This window comes from Brachyhypopomus gauderio, chromosome 16 (assembly GCF_052324685.1).
Source record: "Brachyhypopomus gauderio isolate BG-103 chromosome 16, BGAUD_0.2, whole genome shotgun sequence".
Classification (NCBI taxonomy): Eukaryota; Metazoa; Chordata; class Actinopteri; order Gymnotiformes; family Hypopomidae; genus Brachyhypopomus; species Brachyhypopomus gauderio.
In genome coordinates this window covers 19845082-19871823 of record NC_135226.1, presented here as the reverse complement: position 1 = coordinate 19871823, position 26742 = coordinate 19845082, and the positions used below count along the sequence as shown (strand labels likewise).

Below are 26742 nucleotides of genomic sequence, written 5' to 3'. Positions count from 1 at the left end.
CTCTTTACTGTGGAAGTCTAAGAGGTTATTGTCAATAATCAGTGATGGAATCTTAATTTATAGTCTAATAATTTATACTGACTCGAGAGTCAACTAGAGTTGATCAAAATGCTTTATCTCATGTTAAAAGGAAGAGGCTACGTGCCTGTGACAAGGCCTCAGATATCTAAACTGAAAATACATGACTGAGATCCTTGTGCTTATGTTGTACAGAGTGTGTTATTGCACTGTATAATGTAGCAGACACCGCTGTGGGAAAGTTAAAATACAGCTTCATAAAGATTGCTTATATCAACATAAAATTCAGCCTAAAATACTTGTTCCATAACTCTTTAATAATATTCTTCATCTTTTGAGAAAATCTTACATATAGATATTTACAAATGGAAATATTTGAGGACAAAATGTGTGTCCAGAATTACAGAATTTTGATCAAAGTAATGCATCTACAACATCGATGTACACATTTTCAATTGTCATCAAATTATTCATAGTACTTTGGTGATTTTCATAAATGTTTACACTTAAGCAACTAGGTAAATATGTCTTGACAGAATCATAGTATTATTATTGTTTCTTTGCTTTTCTTTTGTTCTTTAGATAAAAAAAAATATTTTCTCATACTGGTCTATATGGTGTTACACATGGAAAGACACATTGTTGCCTATTGTATATAGTAAAACTAATTAAAACAGTATTAATGTAATTACTTCAAAAGATATAGTGATGATTCAGTCATGAAATCCCAGAAAATTTTTGGTTGATTAAGTGAACTCAACTGCAAACAATTTAAAATGGATTTTTCATAATTTTCCCAAATTATATAGGATATATTTATATTAAACATTAGGCTTGTTATTACTCAGCAAAGATCTCTGACAAGAATCACCATGTAATATGAAAGGCTTCTTTCAGACTTCTCAACGCTTCTTCTTGGGTGATTTGCTTCCAGTCTTCTGGCAGTGACGCTGGTTCACACTGATACACCTGAGCAAACTTTGAATTGTATCTAAAGAGCACGTACTTCCAGTATGCTCCACTGCCATATTTCTCAAGCCTTTCAGGAGAAATGTTCCAGTCGGTGTAAATGGACTGGTAGTTTCTGTACAATACGGGTTGTCCTCCAGTGTCTCTGTTCTGAAACTGGTTTTCTCCTGCCATGTCTGCGGAACACGTGAGGTGGGATAGAGAGGAGGAACCTGCAATTGTGTAGGACACAACGCCTTTAGGTCGATGGACGAAGGCTTCGTGAGCTGTGTGTTCTACTCCACCCAAGTCACATGGACTTTTGCAGAATGGACAACACTTGTCACACCCTTTTACGTGATCGTACAGTAGATTCTGGAGCTTGATTGAAAGGTCATCTGGGACTTCAATAACATCAACGTTCTCAGAGAATTCCTGAGTGATGGACGATGAGAGCTCAGCCAGCGATTCTTTTAACTGGGTCACAAAGTGCTCCTGTTGGGTGGAGACATCAAACAGTGGTCCAGCCGTGACATCTGGGGGCACAGTGACATCTCCTGGACTTTTCAGGACAGCACAGACTCTCTGAAGTAGAAGCCTGACGTTACACGTTGCTTCGCTACTGTTCTCAGATGCCAGATCGATGGCTTTCTCCATCCGCTCAAAGATCTGACGTATGCGCAGCTCCCTGCAATCCTCTATCATCACTGAACCAGAGAGACGTTCCACAACGACGTTCTCTATCTTCTTACGAAAGATACTTTCAGGAGACTGCAAATACTCAAGGAATTTTTCGAACTTGTTCTCCAATAGCAGTTCCCTGAGGAGATGGTAATGGAAGTTCCTGGGAGAGACATACACTTGCAAGTAGTCACTTGCCAACATATCATCCAAAATCTGTCTCTCCAAGCTGTTGTAGACAAAGTCTAGAGCTATAGGTCTGAGGCACGAGTTAGTGAAGGTCCAGGCAGCTTTCTGGCATTGGTCCCTCTTACGGAAGCTGTACATGAAACTTTGAAAGTGTCTTTCTTTTGTCTCATTCAGGAATTTCTGTTTCGTATCTCTCTCGTGGTTGAGTGCATTGTACATTTGCTGGAATGATTCTGCTGCTTTACTGCAAATGTGGACCTTAAGATCCACTTCAAATTTGCGTTTCATCACAAATGGTTCCATTGTCAGGACCTCTAAACCCTTGTCTACAATTGCGAGGAGCTCTCTCATGTAGCTGTCAGAGTAACCTTCCTTATGCCTCAGTTTCTCTGAGACTCTTCTGTTACAGTCTTCTATCAGATTATCTGTGAACCTCTGTGCAACCTCCTTATTGTGCTTCAGTGTCCGCTTCATCTTACTGCCCAAAGCAAAATGCCTATTCTTCACTTTGAAGCCCCTTAGTTGGTTGGTAGTTTTTAGTTTGATCCTTTGCTTTTTCAAGCCACGACTGTTTAAGTTTTCTTTCAATTGTTCTACCATACTTGTATGTATTCCTTGTGTCTCATGAGTAGTTAAATCAAGGTTGGATGGTATGTCATTCCAAACACTACTAAATTCTTGTTGGAGTTGCTTGTCTTCGATTACAGAGTCATTGTTCTTGCAGCTGTCCAAAAGAGATCGTATTTTGACCTCTAAGGCTGCTTCCAGTGCAGTCAGCAAGGATTGTATCTTGGTTGATAAATTATGTCTAATTAGGGCAGACTGAATTTCTGAGTTTGTGTCAAGGGTAACTTGTTGATCAGTGGAATGCACTTTTCTGAGTAAGTTGGGTCTGTAGGTTTCCATAAGGTTCACATTAATATCCTCCTGTCTGAGATACTCCCAGAGACCTGATTTAATTTTTTCACTTTCTGAGTTTATTTGCATTGTTGCCTCTGCCCCCAAGATTCTGTGGATGTCATCTGGATCCTCACCGTCGTTTCCGTTCTGTGCAGCTGACTCCTTTAATTCACTTATTCGGGTATCCAGGTCTTGAACCCAATGATGCATGAGGTCTGTGAGCTCCTGCTCACCGTCAACAAGTTTTGTGCATAGACCGATGAGTGCATCAGCTACATGCTTATCCCCAAATCCAATTTCAAAGTTTTGATTTTTCACAGACTCCCATGCATTGCACATATGCTCCATAAAAGCACCCAGACAGGTTGGCTGGCCTGTGAGTGCCTTCTCACGAAACACACCAAGCAAGTTCTGCTTCAGTTCCAGAGCTGCATCACTGTATATTTGGTTTGATTCGTTAAACAGAGAGACATTGGTCCATGGACCAACCAGGTTTTCACAGACGCCTCTAACCTTATCGTGATGGATCTCTGTTTCTGCTTCTCTTGTGGACTGTTCTGGAGTCAGAATTTCAACTACACATCCCATGATTTTTGCATCTTTTATTGGTCCTTCAGAAACAACTCGAAAGGTAGGTCTTCTTTCTGAGTCTTTAGTGCGAAGAAAAGCATTTATAGCAATCTGGAGATTTTGTCTTGTTTCAATCAGCCCACCTTGTGGTAGATTAACAAGTGTAACATCACTTAACTGACTAACAAAGGTAGCTAGCTCATTGTCATGCACAAAGCTTTCTTCTTGTTGTGCGGATCGTGGGGGATTCAAACCCTCTGTGACGATTAGCATCAGAAATTCACAGTCCACCTCCTTTCTGATGTTATCAGGTAGGCAAACAAAGAGCATGTAGGCCCCTCTGATATGATGTTGGCATGACTTTGCAAAGTTCACCCCAAACAAGGCAGAAAGAATCTCTGCATTTTTTGAGTTGTGGAACCCTAAGGTTGTTAGAACCCTCATCCGACTGTATTGGGGCAGCTGTCTGTAGACCTCAAACAGGACACTATTGATCCAGTTCAGTGGAAATACTGAGGTATCCCCATCAAAGAGCTCTAGAGGAACCCCACATAGGAGTAATTCAGCAGCCACATGAGGTAAGCGGAACATCTCGTACAAATCATAATTTGGACTACGGAAATACCGCTCATAGACTAATCCCATCTCACGCAGGAAGTGTTCAAGGCCGATGTAAGGCTCCTGTTGCTCCCCCTCTCTATCGGACAACTTGTCCAGCTGCATGACTTGAAGTTTCACCTTCATCCAAGAAAGGAAGAATGCACGCTTAGTCATATCATAAGTACAGAGAGACTGGATGAAGCTTTGCATACCTGCAGTTAACTTGTAATTCATCAATTCTTCAAGAAGCTCCTCTTTCCCTCCAGTCTGCTCTAGATTCTCTTGTTGCCAGTGCAAATTCTCGTTCCGATGATCCTTACGACGACCCTCTTCCTTTTCGAGTTGGCACAGCGTTTTCCAAGTAGGGCCCTGTAGAGGTAGCTGCTCTCCGAGGAACTGGCTTACTCCATCTTCTATACCATCGAGGACCTCTTCAACTTCCCCAAATGCCATTCTGCACGTGTTATCTTCATCCACGTTCATGTTCAGGTCACCTGCCGTGCCAGCAGTGGCAACAAGGCTTGTGGAATGCATATGTGGGAGCAGAGTATTTAATGCATCTCTCAACTTTGTAGCAAGCGTCTCTTCGTCAGCGTCACGAGCATCAATTACAAACTGCTCAGACAACTCTAGATCTTTCAATATGATTTGTTTCATCTTTTCATTTCTGTTCTCTTCATCGTCCTCCTCCATTGCTCCTGAGCAGTCAATTAGGATCAGGTGACTCGCATTGTCCCTCCAAGACATGAGCAGTTGTCTTTCTTTCGTTCCGAAATAACCACAGAAGACTATGAGGAGGGCAGAGGTGTAACACAGAAGGCTCACCTGTTTATCGAAGTCTGCTGCGTCTCCTCTGAGATTGGCCATCAGTACGGGTCTGGAGAAGCTACTGCTGTGGTGATCTGCTGAGGGTAAATTCCAGGTCACCTCCACTAGACCGTCTGAGAAAATTCGTGGAAGTTGTCCCCCGTCCATGTCGCGATTTATGAAGCAATCGTTAAGCTTGTGTGATCCACCAAGCACACTGTTCAACACTCGTGACTTTGACACGCTACACTGACCTAACCTCACCGCTGAAAGAAATGGCATCCTGGAACTTGCCATGTTTTTCATAGTATAGCTTTCAGATTCCTCCATGAAGGTCGACTTCCACTTACCCAAAACTCCCCTGAAGGGCCAGAGTAGGACAGTTCCGTTCTTATCTGGATAAACCGGCGGCAGAAATAGAGGCACAGCAAAGTGGCACCTCACCATTCTGTACGTGATTTCCTGCTGTAGAAAGCTGTTGGAAGTCATGTAGACAGCAGCTACCAGGTCCGATGGGTTAATGGCAGATTGTGAAGTTTCATCCATATCAGGGGGTCTGGCCACCCCGTAGGCCCCTGCTACCACATCACAGGAGGAACTACGGCACTGTGGGTGATACAGCCAGAGGCGGCATAGGAAGGCATTTGAGAGCTCTGTTGGGTTTGCAGGAAGTTTGTCTTCAAGCCAGGGACAACTTATGTATAGCATGGACGTAAGGTCAGTTGGAGACACTTTTTGGCTGTGCAGATCCAGCATTTGCAGAAGAATGTGTTTGTCCCTGTCTGTCTCAGATACTGGAACAGAAGCACATCAAATCACATTGAGGCTGTAAATATGTTCAGTGTACATATGCAGACTTGGCACACACACACACACACATACACACACATTGTGAATTAGAAATGAACAAAATAACATGTTTTCTAAATGTGGCAAGCTTGAGAAGAAAAACATTTCAAATGATGGCAAAACTGTAATCATACTATGCCACTGTACTACTAGAAACAACAATAGACAATCATGTCTTATTATTTAACTCCGCACACGTGTTATTAAAGTTTGTTTCTGTAGTGCTGGACCAATAGCAGCGTGGCTCTCTAGAGTAGATCTGCAGTAATCATCAACATGCTAGTTTTATGAAGAAAAAGGTTTTCTTTGTGGCAGTAATGAAAGGATGGGGCTGTTTGCTGTTTACCTATTTCAGTCATCATGGTTCTATGTTCAGGGGGTCTCTGCCGATGCAGAGACATGGTGACAACGTGATTGTGTCCGTCTCCAAGTTTAAACTGAGTGTCTGGGTATCATGTACGTTGGGGGAACTGTATCGTGCCACTTTCTTTCAAGCTCTCCCCATGTCCTTTGCTGTTTCATGATTTCAGAGACAAAACAAGGACCTGGTTCAGTTTCAGCACAGTCAGGATTTAGCAAGTTCTGAATTTCATCAGTAAATATACAGTCAAAACAGCATCTCTTTCAATAATGTAAAAAGAATTCTAGTCAACATTCAGGCTCAGACTGCAAACATGAAACAGTATTATAAGATTATTGGATGTTTTTCTGGATGTTGTTTTTTACATTAATTTTTAATAATTTAATTATAAGGATTTATCTTTCAATCTTTCAATATAATGAGATCAATCTGCATATTAAATTTGCTTTAAAATGTAAAATTAATCCAGAAATGACTCAATGTTTTACATAATATCATTCTCAAAAGATTTTCAGACTTAAAGTTATTTGCACTTTCCAAGATATCGTTTGTGCAGTACAGCCAAACAAAAACAGACTTAAACCTTAACAATCTGGACAGAACACAGAGCATCTCCCCTTTAACCTTCCAGTCACTAAGCTCATGATACACAGATGGAAATGGTAATCACCTCAGGAAACATTGCCATGCAAACCATATGCTTAAGTGATAAAAGTGTAAAAAGCTTCAGGTCTTACCAGCATGAGCTGTGTGCAGTCTGTTGGATGTACAAGTGAGATTAAGACAAGGGGAATGTCACCGAGGTCTTATATGACTGCTCAGTGTCAGAAGGCGGCCCTCCTGTTGTTCAATATGCATGTATGCATGTTGGGATCTCTGGCACGTACACACCAGCAAGAAGACACGCCTAGTACAGCATCAGAAAGTACCAAGCGATCCTGTAAACTAATCTAAATGCAAAGGTTTCTGTGAGAATATGTTTTGTTGTTGTTAATGTTATGCAACATTTTCAAACCTGATTAAAACACTTTTTAATAGGAGCTATTTCATTGGCTGCTCAAGCAGTTTTTGTACACCGGCTTTCAAAACCTTTTAGAAATAGAAATCAACAATGTTGACTGTAAATAAGATCATTTGAGGTTAAAACTTTCATTATTGGAAACACAAGTTGTTGTGGGAAACATAAACATTTTTGGTTTTATTATGTAATCCTGATTTTCAGATACACACAGGACACCTATTACCTAAACCATCTAATGGATAAGGGTTCGAAAACACCACGGACTCCTGTTATGACATCACGCATCCTTTATCTGATCCTGTGATGATCAGCGTCAGATAAGAGGAGACATGATTCTGAACATTCCTGGTCTTCGTAACATACCTCTCGTACCTCCTGAGGTTCTGAAACCTTCCCTGCCAATTTTCTGCGCTAATGAAGTGCAGTTTTGGCGTACTTTACATCCATACAGTGGCAACTGGGCGGAGACTTGAAATAATAGCCAACCACTGAATCTTACTAACAGTCCACTGAAACTTATTTTTATAAGTTCTGACTAAGTGACTAAAATGTTAATTTATGGTTGAAGAATGGTCAAAGTATCTGGTGTTTGACGGTTGTAATGACAGTTATCAGTAAAAAGGATTATACTCTAGCAGCAGTCATGCTCCGATCAGCATGACCCAAATGTCCAGTGGGCAGTGAGATTCAAGATTGAACATAAATGCACGTGGTTTTAAAATTCTCCATATACAAACTAAACATAATGCTAGTTTAATGCCGAGTGCTCAGAAGATTAAAAAAACCCTTTCTTAGTGGGTTAAAAAGATGACATGTTTGCTACTTTGATTCAATTGATTTAGTGCAGCTTTGTGAGAGGGAGTGAGGAAGCAGGCATTTCTGTGCCTGACAGTAAATGTTTCTGTGGGTGGGGGGTGTTGGGTTATTCACAAAGAAATCTGTTTTTTTCTTCTATTCCTGAGCAGTACAAAGTGTTTCATGTTTGCTTTCCTCTGTTCACTCAGTGACGTGAGTAGAGGACAATAGCTATGAAAGACACAGACAGCAGCCCAAAGTGTTGGAGATGGTTTCAGTAACAGCCCAGTTGCTGAGTGTAACTCATCAAGACATAATACTCCTAGAATATTAAATATAAATACACATGAATCATCATCAAAAATAACGAGGTTATGTGTAGCTAATTCTGGCAAGCACCAACGCCTTTTGCTTTTGTGTTTTATGCTTAAACCATAACAGATGGAAAAATATATAAAACTGTACCTTCTTTGAGAATGATAGTCAGATGTAAGCAGTAGATATTATATGCAAATAATCCCATAACGTAGTCAATGAAATCATCAGATCTAACATGTCCAGAACTCTCTGCTGTACACTGATTGATCTGCTTCTGAGATGGACCTGCGCTGTATCTGTGTATCTGAGTCCACCATTAATTAATAAATGGGTGACTTGTAGTTACAGGTGTGGAGTAAATGTGTGGAGGAAGCTGGTGACTCAGTGTCGTGGGGTTTATTGTGCTTTGAGTTATATTCTGATTTAACGGTCAAAACTGATCTTCAGGTAATATAGATATTATGGTTCCTGACACTATAAATGGAAGATTTAGTAATCAAAAGTAATTATGTCATAGGAACCAGACCAATTACTGTAGGATGGGTTGGGACACGAATGTCTGAACCGGCTACTCCCTAGAGGGTGACTTGATTCATGAAGAACAAGATGGAGGCTGGATAATTACAGTCCAGTATGCGTAAACATGAAGTGATATGGGCTCATCCCAAGAAGGGCTGGAACTGGCGTAAACAGGCAAACTATGAGCTCACAGACACGTGTGAGCACATGTGGATGCAGAAACACACAAATGTGCACGCACACACACACATGCACACACACACACACACACACACACACACACACACACACACACACACACACACACACACACACACACACACACACACACACACACACACACACACATTTCAGAAGCAGGACCTTCTCAATCTCTTCCCTGGGTAGCTTGTCTATGTTTCTTACAGACGAAGAGGGAGCCAATCCGAGGGTTTGACAGTCAGTGGGCGTCACCCGGTAACCCCGCCCACCTCTGACATGAACCAGCACTACAAACTACTGGACCTTAAGGTGCAGGATGGATTAGTACAACTACTATCCCTATACAACTGAATTAATTCAGTTTTTATTAGGGATATATGCATAAGCAAACTAACAAAAATTGCTGTTAGCACTGATTGTTCAAGACGGCAGAATGGTTTAGTCTCTGACTATATAATTATGTTTCAAATAATTAAGCATGTATGTCAAGTAAGTAGAATTTTAGTAGAAATCTGTTTCTCAAAACTCATTTGTTTCACTTTAAAAATAATGAAGCCGCCACTTATTTACCAGTCATCTTTTTGTATATAAAGCCATGTTATGTTGTGTTTAGTTATCTGAGCGATGTTAGGCGAGACTAGCTATTTTTCACATTCTTGTATTTCCCACACAGTGATATGACCGCTATGAGATCAAAATCTCACACGTCATTACCTTTATTTCTGTGAATATCCTCTATTGTCTGCGTAAGCGGCGTGGCCTGTCACGACATTTAAGGCCGTAATTTCTTTCTGTCTCACACCCACACTCCTCCTCTCAGTCGTGTAGATTAAAATCAACCCCAGGTGGTTTTGTTCAATCCAGCCAATGTGCTTGGAGGAATTAGTTTTTTTAGTTATTTGCAGTTTGAAAGGCAGTTGCTGCAAATATGAAAAGACTATTTCTACATACGACACATCCTTGGTCCCTTGGAACCAGAGGCCATCAGGTTTAGATCATTAATCTTAGGTGCACATGCTAATCTGGTGTCTGGGTTTCCATTCTTTGGAATGTCAGCTGGAATGTCAACCAGGCAAATGATGGTGTACACATGTACACTGCAGAGATCCAAACTCGGAAAGACGGCCAAGTTTCAGAAGGCCAAAGGGTTTCAGAGTGAATGAGAGCAGGTCAACACAGGCTATCGGTCTCAGTAAAGGTCTGGACACCGCTGTATGTAGACCTCACTCCATGACACAATGCACAGTTCTGATGTCACTGGCTGTGGCATGTGAAGAATTTCAGAAAGTGGCGTCACCTGCATAACCCACGCGGCGCTTGCTGTGGTACATTCTGTAGCTAATTCCAGACTGATGCTGGTGAGATATACCGCCTGGTTCTGAACGCACGTGGACACTTGGACTGCACCGACTGCACCCTTATTTTAGAAAAAAAAAACTTTTATTTTCACAGTGATACCAAATATTAACATATATGACACGATTTGGGTAGTTCAAGAGAACTGTAAAGTAAATTATACTTTCAAAACTCTCAGACAAAGAAAAGCAAACTGAGCTTATGTATATGTAATGTGTAATCCCTACACGTGCCATGGGTCACTCAAATGTTCTAATAATTACACTGTAATTATTCTTTCATACTTAATAACTGTAAGATGGATAATTGTGGTTTTGTAGACATCTTAACATGAGTGTGATAAGCATTGTAATAATCAAAGCATGACTCAATCAAGCATGAAAACACTGAAAAATTAGCATTAAATATTAATGTTTTTAATTACGAGATTGTGAAATATGTAATGGCATAAATTATGTTTACATTTCTTTACTCACAAATTGTTCCTCCCTTTTTTTGCAGATGAAGACTAGAGAAATAATAGTTGTACATAGAAAACACATGTACTGTATGTGTAAATATGCGTGAATGAGTGTGTGTGTGTGTGTGTGTGGAGGGTGAATAATACGTAACAAAAACATCATTTACACATCCAAAAAGTGTCATGTGACCAGTGAGTTGTGGTGCTGAGCTTGGTGTTTAATACCCCCCCCCCCCCCCCTCCTCGTGTCCCCCACCTCTGGACACCCCCTGCCTGTGGAGGAGGCACGTATGCCTGTGTGCACAGCCAGCAAAAGGATTAGCAGCAGCTGGACCCGAAGAGTCAATGTCCCCTCGTCAGGACTGGGAGGTGCCCCTGGGCTCTCCGATAGGACCGCTCTCCTTTTCTAAGGCGAGAGGAACAAAGCCGACTCTAGAACAGAAGACAAATGGACAATGTGTGCTGACACCTGTGGGCCCACATTCTGTTATCACTGTCTGTGTCACATGGATCCCTACACACAGTCACTCAGTGCTATAGCTAGTTCAAAGCTCACAGCACGTGCGTGAAGAGAACTGCTTTGGATTCCACAGCAATCGATTGATTAGAAGATAGATGAACCATCCAGCCAGATATAAGACTCTACAAACGTCAAGACATGCCGTCCTGAAATGAGGATGAATAACAAAAATGGAATTTTGATTTGCCGTTTATATATCTGCTACATACCGGATTAGATTACCGGAGTATCACAGTTAGGTGACTTGAGGAGAGTGAAAACTAAATAAACATTTAAATTATACATGAAAGCGACTGAATTGCAGCATTAAGTCAGCATTGATAAACATTTCACCAATGCCAGACTTGTACAGGTGCAGTCCGCCCTCTAGTGGACCCTTTTGGGAAGTAACCTCGGAAGCTGTCAGGAGTGTGTCTGCTTTTAAAAGCCACAGAGTATCATCTGAAAGACCTGGAAATTCGCCCTGGTAATTCTATGACTAATCCATTATTACTGGATCTGAAAGGTGAGGAAGGCACGTTTCCTAAGCTCTTTAAAAGTTCTTACACAGTCAGAATAAACACGACGCCGTCGTGTCTTTGAGTATTGTTTTTGAGTTACGGTACCCTCATGCCCAATCACTGTACATATTTCTAACTTGATTAGAAATGAAACAAAACAGTAACAGGGAAAAAACAGTAACAGAAGGCCAAGCCACAGGTAATAGAAAGATAGCTTTATTGCACAAGGTGTTGGAGTATTCTTTTTCTGTTTTTGTTTTGTTTCATAGAAAAAAAAACTGTGTAGTTAAACACAAGCAATTGCAAATTGAAGCAATTTTTCCATAAAAGCTTAGGATTCCCCTCTGCATTTTTCAACATTTTACCTTTTTAATTATGTGTACTTCCTTTTCCTTTATCTTTTAATAACCAGCAAAATATTCAGAGCATGCAATGCCAGTTTCCTCAAGTAAACCAAAAAGTAAAATCATAACTAAATAAAACAAATAAAATTAACTAATGACATAAATTAATAAAAGCACAACAAAAATTATAAATATAAAGGGAAAAAAATTAACTGCCAGACATTTTCTCTTCTGGGTTCTTGTGCCCTTTTCAAAAATTGCATGTGTAAGGTATTTGTTAAATTTTATATATTATTCTTTTTTTTACCCCCTCACATGTAAAGTTATAACTTTAATCAGACTTTTAATTGTGCCCTGGTTTCTTCTGGAGAAGTCGAAAATAGTAATTATTTATACAAAACACTTTCTTATATACAAGAGTCATTATTTGCAGATTAGAAATTATGCTGACGGGAGGGGCCTGGGAAAACAGGAAATCTGATTGGGGGAATGGGGCAAACTGGATTAATGTGGGTGGGCAAACAGGGTGGATGGGGATGGAGTTTGATTCCTGACTCCGCCCAATATCAACACAGCGTCTCCTGTGACTGGTTGGAGCTAAAGAGTCCCTGATTTTGATTGGCTAAACAGGCCTGCCCCCATTGCGTAACAACTGCATTTCTCAACACAACAGTCAGAAACAGAAAAGCAATACAAACCAAGTCTGTTACACCTACAGCCATAGTCAAATGAAAAATGAACGTTCATATTAATCCATTGACCATCTACTGAACAAAACACAAGGGGGGGGGGGGCGTTCCAGAGCGTTTATGTGACGTGAACGTCTAGGAGATCCTAAGGAGGACGCCTACTGTTTGGATACAGAGCCGTTGGTGCAGTCTTGCTGAAGCCAGCGTGTGAATCTATGCACGGGGCTTCATTCGGACTTCAGACAGACACAATAAAGCCAGCTGGTGGTTTTCTGTGCTTTAGCAGCTGTGAGGGAAACACCCTAAGGCAGGATGGTTCAAACCTTTTTCTTAATTACTTTGTGGTGTTTGGGGATCGAGTCAACATGCACTTAACGATCCTGGGGTTCAGGGCAGCTCACAGAGAACAGGCTCAGCTCATTCAGCTCAGAGAACCGACTCCAGTTATGACTAACTAACTCGTCATGTTGAAACAGTTAATTTTTAAACCCATTAAGTTTTCTTATTTTATCCATTGAAATGATTCATTGGTGTGCTTCTTGACAGGGTGAACTCTGCAGAAGTGCACATCAGACGTTCTGTTTTGGGTTGCTATATTTTATTTATTTTTTGGGCTGGGGTGCTACTGAACTGACCAGTGTTTTGAATTACATGTTTAAAATGAGACCACATAGAAACTGACTTGGAAGTGCTCTGTGTGCTGTAACTGTTCTCTCAATAGTCAAAGCTACTGAAACCTTGGGCGGCCCGGAGAGGGTGTGGTGTCTCATGACGGTCAGCGCAGACGCGGTCTTAGCCGAGCTGTCACGGAGCTGCGTCCTCCTGGGCCCCCAGCGCCACACCGCCCCACCGGCACCGGGGCTTCAGATCGCGACTGACCCCAAAAACGAACCCCCAGGATCTTGGAAGCCCCCGAGCTAACGCGAAACCTCTTCCCAGCTCCCTCACGACCCTCGTTCAGGGGTTTAACATTCATGATCAGCTTCTCTCTCGTTTCATCCCATGATCTATCCCCCTCTCTCTCACTCTGCTGCTCCTTACACTGCACGATTGTCTTCAAATCTTTTTTTTTTTTTTAAATAAATTTTTTTTCTTTACTCAATTAGATATGGCATTATATCTCTGTTCTCACCACTTATATATTCACTATATCTTTAGATAGAAATATATATATATATATAATATGTATATATATATATGTGTGTATATATATGTATATATATTGGCAAGAAATACTGTAATATATTTTCTTTTTTCTCTTTTGTATTGCAGGAGCCCTGATATAGTGTTTTGTCCATTGAATTCAGTGAGTAGTTGGTTTATTTTTGGAAGTTTCTGAGTGGGGCCTGGCTTTGGGAGTCATGTAGGTGAATGAGAAGAAGATCAGATGAGAAATATATATTATAAATCTGTCCGTTACTTAGGGGTGGGTGGATTATTTGAAGACGTATAAGACGTGAGAGAGACTAGCGTCATCCTGCCTATCTCAGTCACTCCACCCCTCCCTCATCCCTCTACAGTAACTATTTTCATCCCCGTATGCTACCTAAAGCTAGTGTCTATAGCGCTGCAGAATTACTTGGGCCAACACCGCCCTCTGGTGGTCAAACAAAGCAAGGGTTAAAAAACGAAACACCACAGCAGATCTCTCTCCAGCTCCTTCTCCAAACACATGTCCCGCCCCCCACAGACCTCTGTACTTGCCTACATCTACCCCTAGGTGTCAGCAGGTCCCCCTCATTCTCCTGATCCCGGGCCTGCGCTCGGTCCGTCTGGGAGAGGCTGTGAGGCGATCACAGTGAGGATGAGGGGGGTTGGGGCGATGATGAAGGGGTCAGGGGCAGAGGAGCGATGGTTGCACGGAATCAAGCACAGACAGAGAAGCTAACCAACATTAACATGAGAGCCGTTCTCGCATATTCATGAAGGGGGTGTGGCGAGAGGGGCTAGGAGGCGTGGCTAGTAGAGCTGTCCTCCTACGTTCTGCTTAGATCATCTCAGATGTTTCCCGCGTTTTCTCTAAAACGGGACCAGGAACGGTAGAACTCACTACTGAGGTCTTACCTCTGCTGTCACCAGGCCCGGTGTCAGGGTCCTCTCATGGTGTGTGCTGACCACATGTGTACATATTTAATTACATATATAAACACACATGCACACATACAGACACACACACACACACACCCGCACGCACACACACGCACACACACGCACATACACACACGCACGCACACACACACACACATGCACACACACGCACATACACACACGCACGCACACACACACACACACACACACACACACACACACACACACACACACACACACACACACACACACACACACACACGTGTAGGCTCCAGAGATCTGCTCCCTCCTCCTTTAGTGCACAAGTTCAGAAAAACGAAAAAAATAAAAAATATCAAAACAAAACATGGAAAAACAAAACTCCCATCCATCCTCTGTGAAATGGCTCGTGACATTTTTTTCTTTTTTCCTGTTTGTTTATAAAATAGTCAATAACACTTTATACTGTGTCATCAATTGCATGAAGAAAAAAAAAACCCCAAAGACTCAATAGTGTTGGCTAATGCCGCAGTCACTGGTTTGTTTGTGTGAGTCCAGAGCTGTTTGGTTGGGTAAGGGGAGACACCAAGTTGGATTCGTTTATGCATAAGCACTTTCCGAGGCAATGCGTTGCAGTATGTTATGCTTTTGCAAAAGACATTAAAAAAACACCTTCAACAGCCTAAAAAACATCTAGACAGGTTCATGTGAAAGAATCTCTTAAAACTGTTGAGTTGTCCTACTGTCAAGAAGTTCAATTAACTAATGCACATGGAAAGTATTTCGTGCATAAGGTCCAAGGTGTCTTCGACAAAGAACGAAAAAAGGGGAAATGAGAAAGACAGAAAGCGAGAGAGAGAGAGAGAGAGAGAGAGAGAGAGAGAGAGAGAGAGAGAGCAAGAACACAAAACAAGAGTTTTGAAGCTTGAACGCCAAAGGTCATCTGAGCAACTGAAAAACTGGATAAAAGAGTAAAGAAAATAGAGAAAAGGTAGAGTGAAAAATGTGAGAGAGGAATATCATGAGCGATCAAGAGATAAAAGAGAGGAGAGAGAGAGAGAGAGAGAGAGAGAGAGAGGGAGGAAGGGAGAGAGAGAGAGAAAGAGATTTATGTGGTGGATAGGTCCAGCCAGTGCACAGTTTAGCTCCTCCGTGTGCAAGGCAGACACCATGTGTGTGTGAGTGTGTGTGTGTGTGTGTGTGTGCGTGTGTGCGTGTGTGTTTGTGATGTGTGTATGGGAGGAGTGGCTACACCAGCGTGTACGACTTGGAATACGCTCCAGCACTCTGCTTCTGCAGTCTGCCCAAGCCAGACGAGCTGCTCTCCAGCAGAGAGTCTCTGGAGCCCCCGACCTTGGAACTTCCAGCTACGCCACTCCCCCCCGTGGAGGCGGAGCCTGCCACGGCGCCGGTCGCGCCGCCCGTCGCCCCGGCACTCTGGCCGGCCGAAGAGGCGGACGAGGAGCTGGGCATGGTGAGGGTCCTCTGGGGCAGCGTGGCCGTGCCAGAGCTGATGCTGGAGCCACCCGTGGTGGTGCTGGAGGCCGGACCCGAGGCTCCCGAGCTGGTCAGACTGCTCAGGCCGCCGTGGCCCAGCGTCAGGGCCTGCTGTTTGGAGGGGTCTAATGTCATGTGGCGGCCCTGCGTGTGGTAGGCCCGTGCTGCCAAGCCTCGGATGGAGGCCTCGCGAGGAGGAACCACGGGGCAAGGGTCGTGGAGCTCGGCCTGTTTGCGGAAGAAAGGGTCTGTCTTCATGTAGAGGGGGAGGTTACAGTACTCACCTAGACGGAGAAAGGGAGAGGGGAGAGTCAGTGATGCACGAAAAAAGTAAAGCGTGGTCGGGTCTGAAACATTCGCTTCATGTTTCACGTTTTTTTCACGTGTTCACAAAATGTCAGGACGAAGAATCATGACTCCAGGAAAACTGCTTTATCCACTCAGCATCTTTTAGGCTAAAATAACTGACAGGTGATGTGAAACATAAATGCTGAGAAAAATGTGAGAGACTGAAAGCCAACGAGTTGCAGTATGTAAATGACCTTGTGGTGAAGCTCCGCCCTGTCGGGGGAGGCCGATCTTTCCTGGGTTAAGCATCACTGAGCATTGCTTTAGGCAAGTACATCTGTACTTTCAGAGAAGGAATGCGAACCCTGACCTGTGACCTCTTATCTAGTGTGCGCTGATGTCACTGCTTCTGATGACTAAGAGATGAGGTAGTTCTGGCTAAGCTCATGTTGTACAGACTAGCTGTCTGCTATCTGCTGTTGACGTGGGGTCACGCGAGACCACGGCGGTGACGTCCTCCTCTAGACGGGGCGTGTACTCACTCTTGTTGGCGCGGTGTGGGATGGGCACCGCCACGTTCTTGCCGCGGTCATAGTCCTGCGGTTTGGGCGGGGACGCGGTGAAGCGACAGATGCCCGGTTCCGACGGCGTGCTCATGGACGTCATGCTGTCGGCGTTGTCGTTGGTGCCCGTCGTCATTTGGTCGGAGGAGCTGTCGGAAATGAAGCACTCGGTGATCTCGAACTTGGCGTGCTGCAGGTGTTCCTCCAGCTTGGCGTGTTCGTAGGCACGGGCCAGCTCCTCGTACGTAGACGACGCGCTCTCCGTGGACACCATGCTGTTGCGACCCTTGTCTGAGATGCAAGGCAGGAGAGCAGAGGGGTGAAGACAATCACACGTGAACAGGTCATTCTCACGGGGTGAACCACTGAATAACAGAATCCGGTTTGTCGAGGTCGGTCAGATTCCAGCTAATCTCATCTCCAGATAATTTGAACTCCACCTGATTCTCATCTCTAGATTATCTGAACTCCACCTGATTTCACAGACGTGTGTACCTGTGTCCTGGGACAGGCTGGCGCTGTAGCTGTCGCTCTCCGTGACGGTAATGCCATGCTGGGATCCCACTGTGCGCCAGTCCGAGGTCAGCGTGCGGGCCGGCGTGGATGCCTGACACTTCGTCAGGGTCCACTGGCTCGAGTATCGGTTCCTTGTGCTGTGAGCGGATTTCACACTCTTCCTCGACACCGGGTCTGAGAAAAGATGAGCAAACATGAATGAAAATTACCAGAAAAGATCCAGATGCCTCCCAAAACAACATTTTTTAAGAATGTTTTGTTTGTCTGTTTGTCTGTTTATAAACACGGGCGTAAACATTTGTTGAAATTATGACTCCACAGACTTACTGGTTCCTGGTCTAATGTCGGACATGTCGATCAAGGGACCAGTGTTCTGAATGAGGGCGGGGTGATGCACGGACACGCCCGTGCAGAAACTTTGGGGGTTTACTGATTGGCTGAATTCAGTGTCTGTAACAGGAATGGTTGCTTTGTCTTCACCTAAAGATGAAAAGATATCTCAGTGATGAAAACAGACATGTGACCTCAGTCTCTTTTTCTCTCACACACAAACATGTGACATGACTGACCAATTTGTTTGATACCCTCTTTGTCCTCGATGAGAAGCTGCACGCGTGGGATGTCTATGTGCAGGCGGGGACCCTGAGGTGGGCCTTTCACTGGGGTGTCAAAACTCCGATTGTTCTTACTGCTCCAGATGAGAAACAGACACACACACACACACACACACACACACACACACACACACACACACACACACACACACACAGTTTTGCTACTGCTCTCAGGACAAAGACTTCACAGAACATCAAGCAGGTACAAAATATTCTTACCTGATCAGCATCTCAGCCAGACTTTTAGCATCTGAGGCAAAGGGGGAAACAGAGTAGCAGGAATTCAGATGTATTCAGTAGTATCTGTGTATTCAGATTTACTCAGTAATAGGTAAGTATTCAGATGTATTCAGTAGTATCTGTGTATTCAGATTTACTCAGTAATAGGTAAGTATTCAGATGTATTCAGTAGTATCTGTGTATTCAGATTTACTCAGTAATAGGTAAGTATTCAGATGTATTCAGTAGTATCTGTGTATTCAGATTTACTCAGTAATAGGTAAGTATTCAGATGTATTCAGTAGTATCTGTGTATTCAGATTTACTCAGTAATAGGTAAGTATTCAGATGTATTCAGTAGTATCTGTGTATTCAGATTTACTCAGTAATAGGTAAGTATTCAGATGTATTCAGTAGTATCTGTGTATTCAGATTTACTCAGTAATAGGTAAGTATTCAGATGTATTCAGTAGTATCTGTGTATTCAGATTTACTCAGTAATAGGTAAGTATTCAGATGTAGTCAGTATGTAGGAATTTATTCAGTAGTATGCATTTATTCAGTAGTAGGTAAGTATTCAGATATATTCACTAATAGGTATTTATTCAGTAGTAGGTAAGTATTCAGATGTATTCACTAATAGGTATTTATTCAGTAGTAGGTAAGTATTCAGATGTATTCAGTAGTAGGTATTTATTCAGTGGTAGGTAAGTATTTAGATGTATTCAGTAGTAGGTATTTATTCAGTGGTAGGTAAGTATTCAGAAATATTCACTAGTAGGTATTTATTCAGTAGTAGGTAAGTATTCAGATGTATTCACTAGTAGGTATTTATTCAGTAGTAGGTAAGTATTCAGATGTATTCAGTAGTAGGTATTTATTCAGTAGTAGGTAAGTATTCAGATGTATTCAGTAGTAGGTATTTATTCAGTAGTAGGTAAGTATTCAGATGTATTCAGTAGTAGGTATTTATTCAGTAGTAGGTAAGTATTCAGATGTATTCACTAGTAGGTATTTATTCAGTGGTAGGTAAGTATTCAGATGTATTCACTAGTAGGTATTTATTCAGTGGTAGGTAAGTATTCAGATGTATTCACTAGTAGGTATTTATTCAGTGGTAGGTAAGTATTCAGATGTATTCACTAATAGGTATTTATTCAGTAGTAGGTAAGTATTCAGATGTATTCAGTAGTAGGTATTTATTCAGTGGTAGGTAAGTATTTAGATGTATTCAGTAGTAGGTATTTATTCAGTGGTAGGTAAGTATTCAGAAATATTCACTAGTAGGTATTTATTCAGTAGTAGGTAAGTATTCAGATGTATTCACTAGTAGGTATTTATTCAGTAGTAGGTAAGTATTCAGATGTATTCAGTAGTAGGTATTTATTCAGTAGTAGGTAAGTATTCAGATGTATTCAGTAGTAGGTATTTATTCAGTAGTAGGTAAGTATTCAGATGTATTCACTAGTAGGTATTTATTCAGTAGTAGGTAAGTATTCAGATGTATTCACTAGTAGGTATTTATTCAGTGGTAGGTAAGTATTCAGATGTATTCACTAGTAGGTATTTATTCAGTGGTAGGTAAGTATTCAGATGTATTCACTAGTAGGTATTTATTCAGTGGTAGGTAAGTATTCAGATGTATTCACTAATAGGTATTTATTCAGTAGTAGGTAAGTATTCAGATGTATTCAGTAGTAGGTATTTATTCAGTGGTAGGTAAGTATTTAGATGTATTCAGTAGTAGGTATTTATTCAGTGGTAGGTAAGTATTCAGAAATATTCACTAGTAGGTATTTATTCAGTAGTAGGTAAGTATTCAGATGTATTCACTAGTAGGTATTTATTCAGTAGTAGGTAAGTATTCAGATGTATTCAGTAGTAGGTATTTATTCAGTAGTAGGTAAGTATTCAGATGTATTCACTAGTAGGTATTTATTCAGTAGTAGGTACAGTTGTGGTCAAAAGTTTACATACACTTGTAAAAAACATAATGTTATGGCTGTCTTGAGTTTTCAATAAGTTCTACAACTCTTATTTTTCTGTGATAGAGTGATCGGAACACATACATGTTTGTCACAAAAAACAGTCATAAAATTTGGTTCTTTCATAAATTTATTATGGGTCTGCTGAAAATGTCACCAAATCTGCTGGGTCAAAAATATACATACAGCAACAAAATTTGTCAATTTTGGTGATGTAGCGAGTTGTGTCAATCAAATTAGCTTCATGTCATGGCCTCTTCACTTCTTGTAAGTGATTCTGATTGACTACAGCTGTTGACTTCTCATGAGCCCATTTAAATAGGGCTCATTTGACCCAGTGATTAGACTCAGCTACAAAAGCTACAATGGGAAAGTCAAAGGAACTCAGTGTGGATCTGAAAAAGCGAATTATTGACTTGAACAAGTCAGGGAAGTCACTTGGAGCCATTTCAAAGCAGCTACAGGTCCCAAGAGCAACTGTGCAGACAATTATACGCAAGTACAAAGTGCATGGAACAGTTGTGTCACTGCCACGATCAGGAAGAAAACGCAAGCTATCACATGCTGCCGAGAGGAGATTGGTCAGGATGGTCAAGAGTCAACCAAGAATCACCAAGAAGCAGGTCTGCAAGGATTTGGAAGCTGATGGAACACAGGTGTCAGTCTCCACAGTCAAGCGTGTTTTACATCGCCATGGACTGAGAGGCTGCCGTGCAAGAAAGAAGCCCTTGCTCCAGAAAAGGCACCTTAAGACTCGGCTGAAGTTTGCTGCTGATCACATGGACAAAGATAAAACCTTCTGGAGGAAAGTTCTCTGGTCAGACAAAACAAATATTGAGCTGTTTGGCCACAACACCCAGCAATATGTTTGGAGGAGAAAAGGTGAGGCCTTTAATCCCAGGAACACCATGCCTACTGTCAAGCATGGTGGTGGTAGTATTATGCTCTGGGGATGTTTTGCTGCCAGTGGAACTGGTTCTTTGCAGAAAGTAAATGGGATAATGAAGAAGGAGGATTACCTCCAAATTCTGCAGGAAAACTTAAAACCATCAGCCCGAAGGTTGGGTCTTGGGCGCAGTTGGGTGTTCCAACAAGACAATGACCCAAAACACACATCAAAAGTGGTAAAGGAATGGCTAAACCAGGCTAGAATTAAGGTTTTAGAATGGCCTTCCCAAAGTCCTGACTTAAACCCCATTGAGAACATGTGGACAGTGCTAAAGAAACAGGTTCATGCAAGAAAACCATCACATTTAGCTGAACTGCACCAATTCTGTCAAGAAGAGTGGTCAAACATTCGACCTGAAGCTTGCCAGGAGCTTGTGGATGGCTACCAAAAGCGCCTAGTTGCCGTGAAAATGGCCAAGGGACATGTAACCAAATACTAATGTTGCTGTATGTATATTTTTGACCCAGCAGATTTGGTGACATTTTCAGCAGACCCATAATAAATTTATGAAAGAACCAAATTTTATGACTGTTTTTTGTGACAAACATGTATGTGTTCCGATCACTCTATCACAGAAAAATAAGAGTTGTAGAACTTATTGAAAACTCAAGACAGCCATAACATTATGTTTTTTACAAGTGTATGTAAACTTTTGACCACAACTGTAAGTATTCAGATGTATTCACTAGTAGGTATTTATTCAGTAGTAGGTAAGTATTCAGATGTATTCACTAGTAGGTATTTATTCAGTGGTAGGTAAGTATTCAGATGTATTCACTAGTAGGTATTTATTCAGTGGTAGGTAAGTATTCAGATGTATTCACTAGTAGGTATTTATTCAGTAGTAGGTAAGTATTCAGATGTATTCAGTAGTTGTATTAACCTCTCAGTCTCTTCAGCCTCTTCTCTTTGCGTTTCTTCCTGATGATGAAGAGGAGGGCCATGCCCAGAGTTACCAGAATCACAGGACAGCCGATGGAAAACAGCTTCTTCACGTCATCGCCCTCTCCACGGGCAGATTTGATCGGGGGGATGGTACCTTTGTAATGACAAAGCATGAAATAAGTAAAATAGCAGAGATTTTAGGCCAACATGAATACAGAGGTTAAAACTTATGATTTAACATTCTTCTGAAAGCCTCCTAGTGAGCTGATCGGTGCGTGCGGGTGCCCACGACTCACTGCCGTCGTAGTCCAGCGTGGCGAACTGTGAGGTCTGGTTTCCGCAGCCGGCACTGTTGCAGGCTTTCATCTTCAGCTCGTACCAGGTGGCCTCCCGCAGCTCGGCCAGGAAGACGTCGGCCGTGGCGTTGGTACGCAGGCTCTGCCACGCCCACGTGCCTTTGGGCCGGAAGTCCAGCAGCACGGCGCTGATGGGGCAGCCGCCGCTGCTCCAGCCCTGCAGGTTGAGGCGTGCGTGGCTGGAGTTGATGTGGGTGAACAGGGGCTGGTCCTTGTTGAACTGTGGCTCTGTAGGACGGGAGGAAGACAACGGTCTGTGCTGCGCCCAAAGTGAAATCAGACGTCTGGGCTGAGCCTCTAGACGTCTGGTGCTTAACAATGTAGCCCCGGTGAGAAGCTAACAGGAGAGGAAGCCTCAAAGAGACGGTTCTGTTCAGACAGACCGCTGACGGTCGAGGGGTGCTTAGCTCTGGTCCTAGAGGTTTTCTGCCCTGTAGAGGGTAGTCCCACCCTTTGACTTCTCTGCTGGGGGGGCAGATCTCTAGGACTGGGGTCCGACAGCCTTGCTGGAAGTCATGCATAAGCTGCTAATACATGTTAGTTCCTATGGTGTTGGAGTGTGAGTTTGTTAACCTCTTCCGTGTGTCTTGGCCTCGATGATTTCGCTGATCCTGCCGGCCCCGACGCTGTTCTTGGCTGCCAGCTTCACCTTGTACCACGTGCCACACCGCAGGTTATCCAGCTTGAAGGAGCGTTCGGTGGAGCTGATGAACACGTCTCTCCACTCCTCCGTGTTATCAACAGAGTACTGCAGAACAAAGCCTGGACACACACGCAAGCAGGAAGTCTGAGTGACTTTGGAAATTACAGTTGAAAAGCCAGTAAAATGGTGGTGATCATTACATGACGGTATCAGAAAAAAACAAAAGTGTTCAGGATATGAAGTGTGCTGGGGAATACTTCTAAATGTCTAAACATGATTTCAAACATCTCGCCTGGCTCATTTGACATCACAGCCAGGAGATTAGATTAGAAGGCCAGGAGATTAGCCTTCTTACCACTAGAGGGCGCAGAGACACTGGAGATCATTAAAAAACAAACCATTTGCCTAAAACATCATTCCACATACAGAGAAAGAAAGTGGTAGAGAGAGACACACAGTGAGAATGAAAGACAGAGGAAAGAGAGAGTGAGTGAGAGAGAATGAGAGAGAGAGAGAGAGAGAGAGAGAGAATGAGAGAGAATGAGAGAGAAAGAGAGAGAGAGAGAGAGAGAGATCGCTGACTGGGCAGTTATGCAAATGAAGGCGCAATATGACGTCCACAGCAGTTATCATTAGTGTGCTGGAGAGGGTGTGACTCTTACTGTGGCAGATGGCAAAATAAAAGGTGCCACTTCAAAGCCACTGACCTGCAGGAAGTCCCTTGTGATCACTTCCTCTCCCTCCTCCCTCTCACACACACACACTTGTCTCTGCACTAAATGCTCACTCCCGATAGCAGCAGAGTAATTATTACTAATAACTAGATGCACCAAACAGTTTGATGGTAAATGATACAAAACTGTGTCAATGATGAGCTGAAAAGGTCAGAAAGCTACAGAGGAACGTGTGGACTGAAGGTGTTGGGAAGAGCAGATGGTGTCCAGGGGGAACGGAGAGATAGATCCTCGTCAGGTTAATACAAACACAGAATGAACGGATCAATACGCAGCTATTGGTAGATGCATGGATGAACTGAGGAATGAGAGACCAAAGGAGACTGGATCAATGAAAACAGGGAAGCCCAGGTGGATACACAGAACACACACTCACTTAGTAATACACACTCACACACACTCACTTAGTAATACACACTCACACACACTCACTTAGTAATACACACTCACACACACACACACACACACACACACACACACACACTCACACACACTCACTTAGTAATACACACACACACACACACACACACACACTCACTTAGTAATACACACTCACACACACTCACATACACTCACTCACTTAGTAATACACACACACACACACACACACTCACTTAGTAATACACACACACACACACACACACACACACACACACACTCACTTAGTAATACACACTCACACACACTCACTTAGTAATACACACACACACACACACACACACACACACACACTCACTTAGTAATACACACACACACACTCACTTAGTAACACACACACACACACACACACACACTCACTTAGTAATACACACTCACTTATCAATACACACTCACACACGCTCAATTAGTAATACACTCATACAAACACACACTCACTTAGTAATACACATTAACACACACTCACTTAGTAATACACACTCATACACACTCACTTAGTAATACACACTCATACAAACACACACTTACTTATAAATACATCTACACACACATTCAAACACACAAAGACAGCAGGAGAGATACAAAGAGGTGAATGTAGAAACAGAAACACAGATGTAAATAAAAGACAAACTGAGAAAGTGAGACTGGAAGACAAAAGAGATCAGATTAGAGATTAGAGAACGTGGGAACAGGAGAGATCAGATTAGAGATTAGAGAACATGGGAACAGGAGAGATCAGATTCGAGATTAGAGAACGTGGGAACAGGAGAGATCAGATTCGAGATTAGAGAACGTGTGAACAGGAGAGATCAGATTAGAGATTAGAGAACATGGGAACAGGAAATATCAGATTAGAGATTAGAGAACATGGGAACATGAGAGATCAGATTAGAGATTAGAGAACATGGGAACATGAGAGATCAGATTAGAGATTAGAGAACATGGGAACAGGAGAGAGAAGAACTAACATACAGGAATGAGAGTGAGAAGTGAAGGTGGAGGTGGAGGTGGTGTAGGTGGTGGTACAGGTGGAGGTGCCCACCTCTGATGGAGCTTCCACCGTTGTCTCCAGGGATCCAGGCCAGAGTGATGGAGGAGGTGGAGGTGGTGGAGACTGTCAGACGTGGCTGATCTGGAGGTACTGATACCCAGAGAGAAAGAGTGAGTCAAACACAGCTGATGTGGAGTCACCGTCTCACACACACACACACCCACACACACACACACACACACACACACACACACACACACACACACACACACACACAGATACAAAGAGTGAGTCAGACACAGCTGATCTGGTTTCACTGGCACCACACACACACACACACACACAGATTCAAAGCAGCTGATCTAGGGGCACTGACACAACCACACACACGCACACACACACACTCACACCCTCACACACTCACACAGTGCTCCCCACTGCCCACAGGTGGATGTTTGACCCTTCCACAGTTGACCATATTATTCTGTTTTAACAGAAAAGTTATACTGGAATCTTGGTTGGAGACGGTGAAGGTGAGGACATCTTACCTTGCACTAGCAGGTTGACGATGATCGTGTCAAACCCCAGTGTGTTGGTGGCTGTGCAGGTGTAGTACCCAGAATCCTCCGCTTTCACTGAACGCAGAACCAGTGTCCCATTGGCCAAAATATTTCGCAGGCCATCCTGTGCAACTGGTATGGCAGAGTCCTCGCTGCAGGGGTCAAAGGGTCACATTACACAGACATGCCACTTCTGTGCTTTACTGAGCACATTTACAGCCTACACAACACTGTCTTAACAAACTACATGGTGTTAGTTCTGGAAGTATCACCTGTCTTTGGTCCATTTGATGCTTGGTGTTGGTTCACCTACTGAACTACAGGGAAGTCGTACCTCCTTCATCCATGGGGTAGTGACCGTGCCCCCGAAAGAAAGTATCTTAGCAGGAGCTGGGACAGAGACCAGAAGATGAACAGAGAGAAAGAGCGAGAGGGAGAGAGATAGGAAGAGAAGAAATTTAGGAAGAGATGCAACTACAAAGTTTAGAACAGATTAGGTTAGGTCAGTTTGCTCTAAGGGTCAGCGGAGAAGGCTAAGCCAAATATAGGTGGTTAAACAGCACAGAAAACATGTGCTGGTGTTGTAAACACATGTGCACAGATGCCTAGATGCTCTCTCTACACGCTGAATCCACAATGTTCTCCGCCCCCCCCATCAGGCTGTTGATCACACACTTGACATCTCAATGTTTCTCTTTTGTGTTTGCTAAACGCGGTGTTAGGTGCTTCTGTGTGGAGAACACTCTCTTTCAAAGCTACAGATCAGTCTAAAGGGAGGACTGAATGCACAG

At 42.9% G+C, this 26742-nt stretch overlaps 2 protein-coding genes across 6 annotated transcripts in view; both read right to left on the bottom strand.

The window, feature by feature from the left end:
* Positions 1 to 314: 314 nt before the first annotated feature.
* Positions 315 to 6757, bottom strand: gvin1l2 (GTPase, very large interferon inducible 1-like 2). The gene is made up of 3 exons (XM_076976955.1): positions 6661 to 6757; positions 5909 to 6075; positions 315 to 5507 (listed from the first exon to the last, which is right to left on the bottom strand). The coding sequence occupies exons 2-3, from the start codon at positions 5961 to 5963 to the stop codon at positions 886 to 888; spliced, it is 4677 nt and encodes a 1558-aa protein (XP_076833070.1). The 5' UTR covers positions 5964 to 6075; positions 6661 to 6757; the 3' UTR covers positions 315 to 885.
* Positions 6758 to 11813: 5056 nt separating this feature from the next.
* dscaml1 (Down syndrome cell adhesion molecule like 1) overlaps positions 11814 to 26742 on the bottom strand; it is a 112977-nt gene continuing 98048 nt past the window's right edge. For 3 of the 5 annotated variants that reach the window (XM_076976950.1, XM_076976952.1, XM_076976954.1), the window contains 12 exons: positions 26224 to 26341; positions 25940 to 26103; positions 25443 to 25541; positions 23159 to 23347; positions 22526 to 22813; positions 22228 to 22383; positions 18411 to 18441; positions 18147 to 18268; positions 17905 to 18057; positions 17557 to 17751; positions 17041 to 17352; positions 11814 to 16494 (listed from right to left, as the gene is read on the bottom strand). In XM_076976950.1, the coding sequence (XP_076833065.1) occupies positions 15962 to 16494; positions 17041 to 17352; positions 17557 to 17751; positions 17905 to 18057; positions 18147 to 18268; positions 18411 to 18441; positions 22228 to 22383; positions 22526 to 22813; positions 23159 to 23347; positions 25443 to 25541; positions 25940 to 26103; positions 26224 to 26341 (2360 nt within the window). In that variant the 3' untranslated portion in view covers positions 11814 to 15961. The remainder of the gene's footprint in view (positions 16495 to 17040; positions 17353 to 17556; positions 17752 to 17904; positions 18058 to 18146; positions 18269 to 18410; positions 18442 to 22227; positions 22384 to 22525; positions 22814 to 23158; positions 23348 to 25442; positions 25542 to 25939; positions 26104 to 26223; positions 26342 to 26742) is intronic. The other 2 variants (XM_076976951.1, XM_076976953.1) reach the window with 1 other exon arrangement.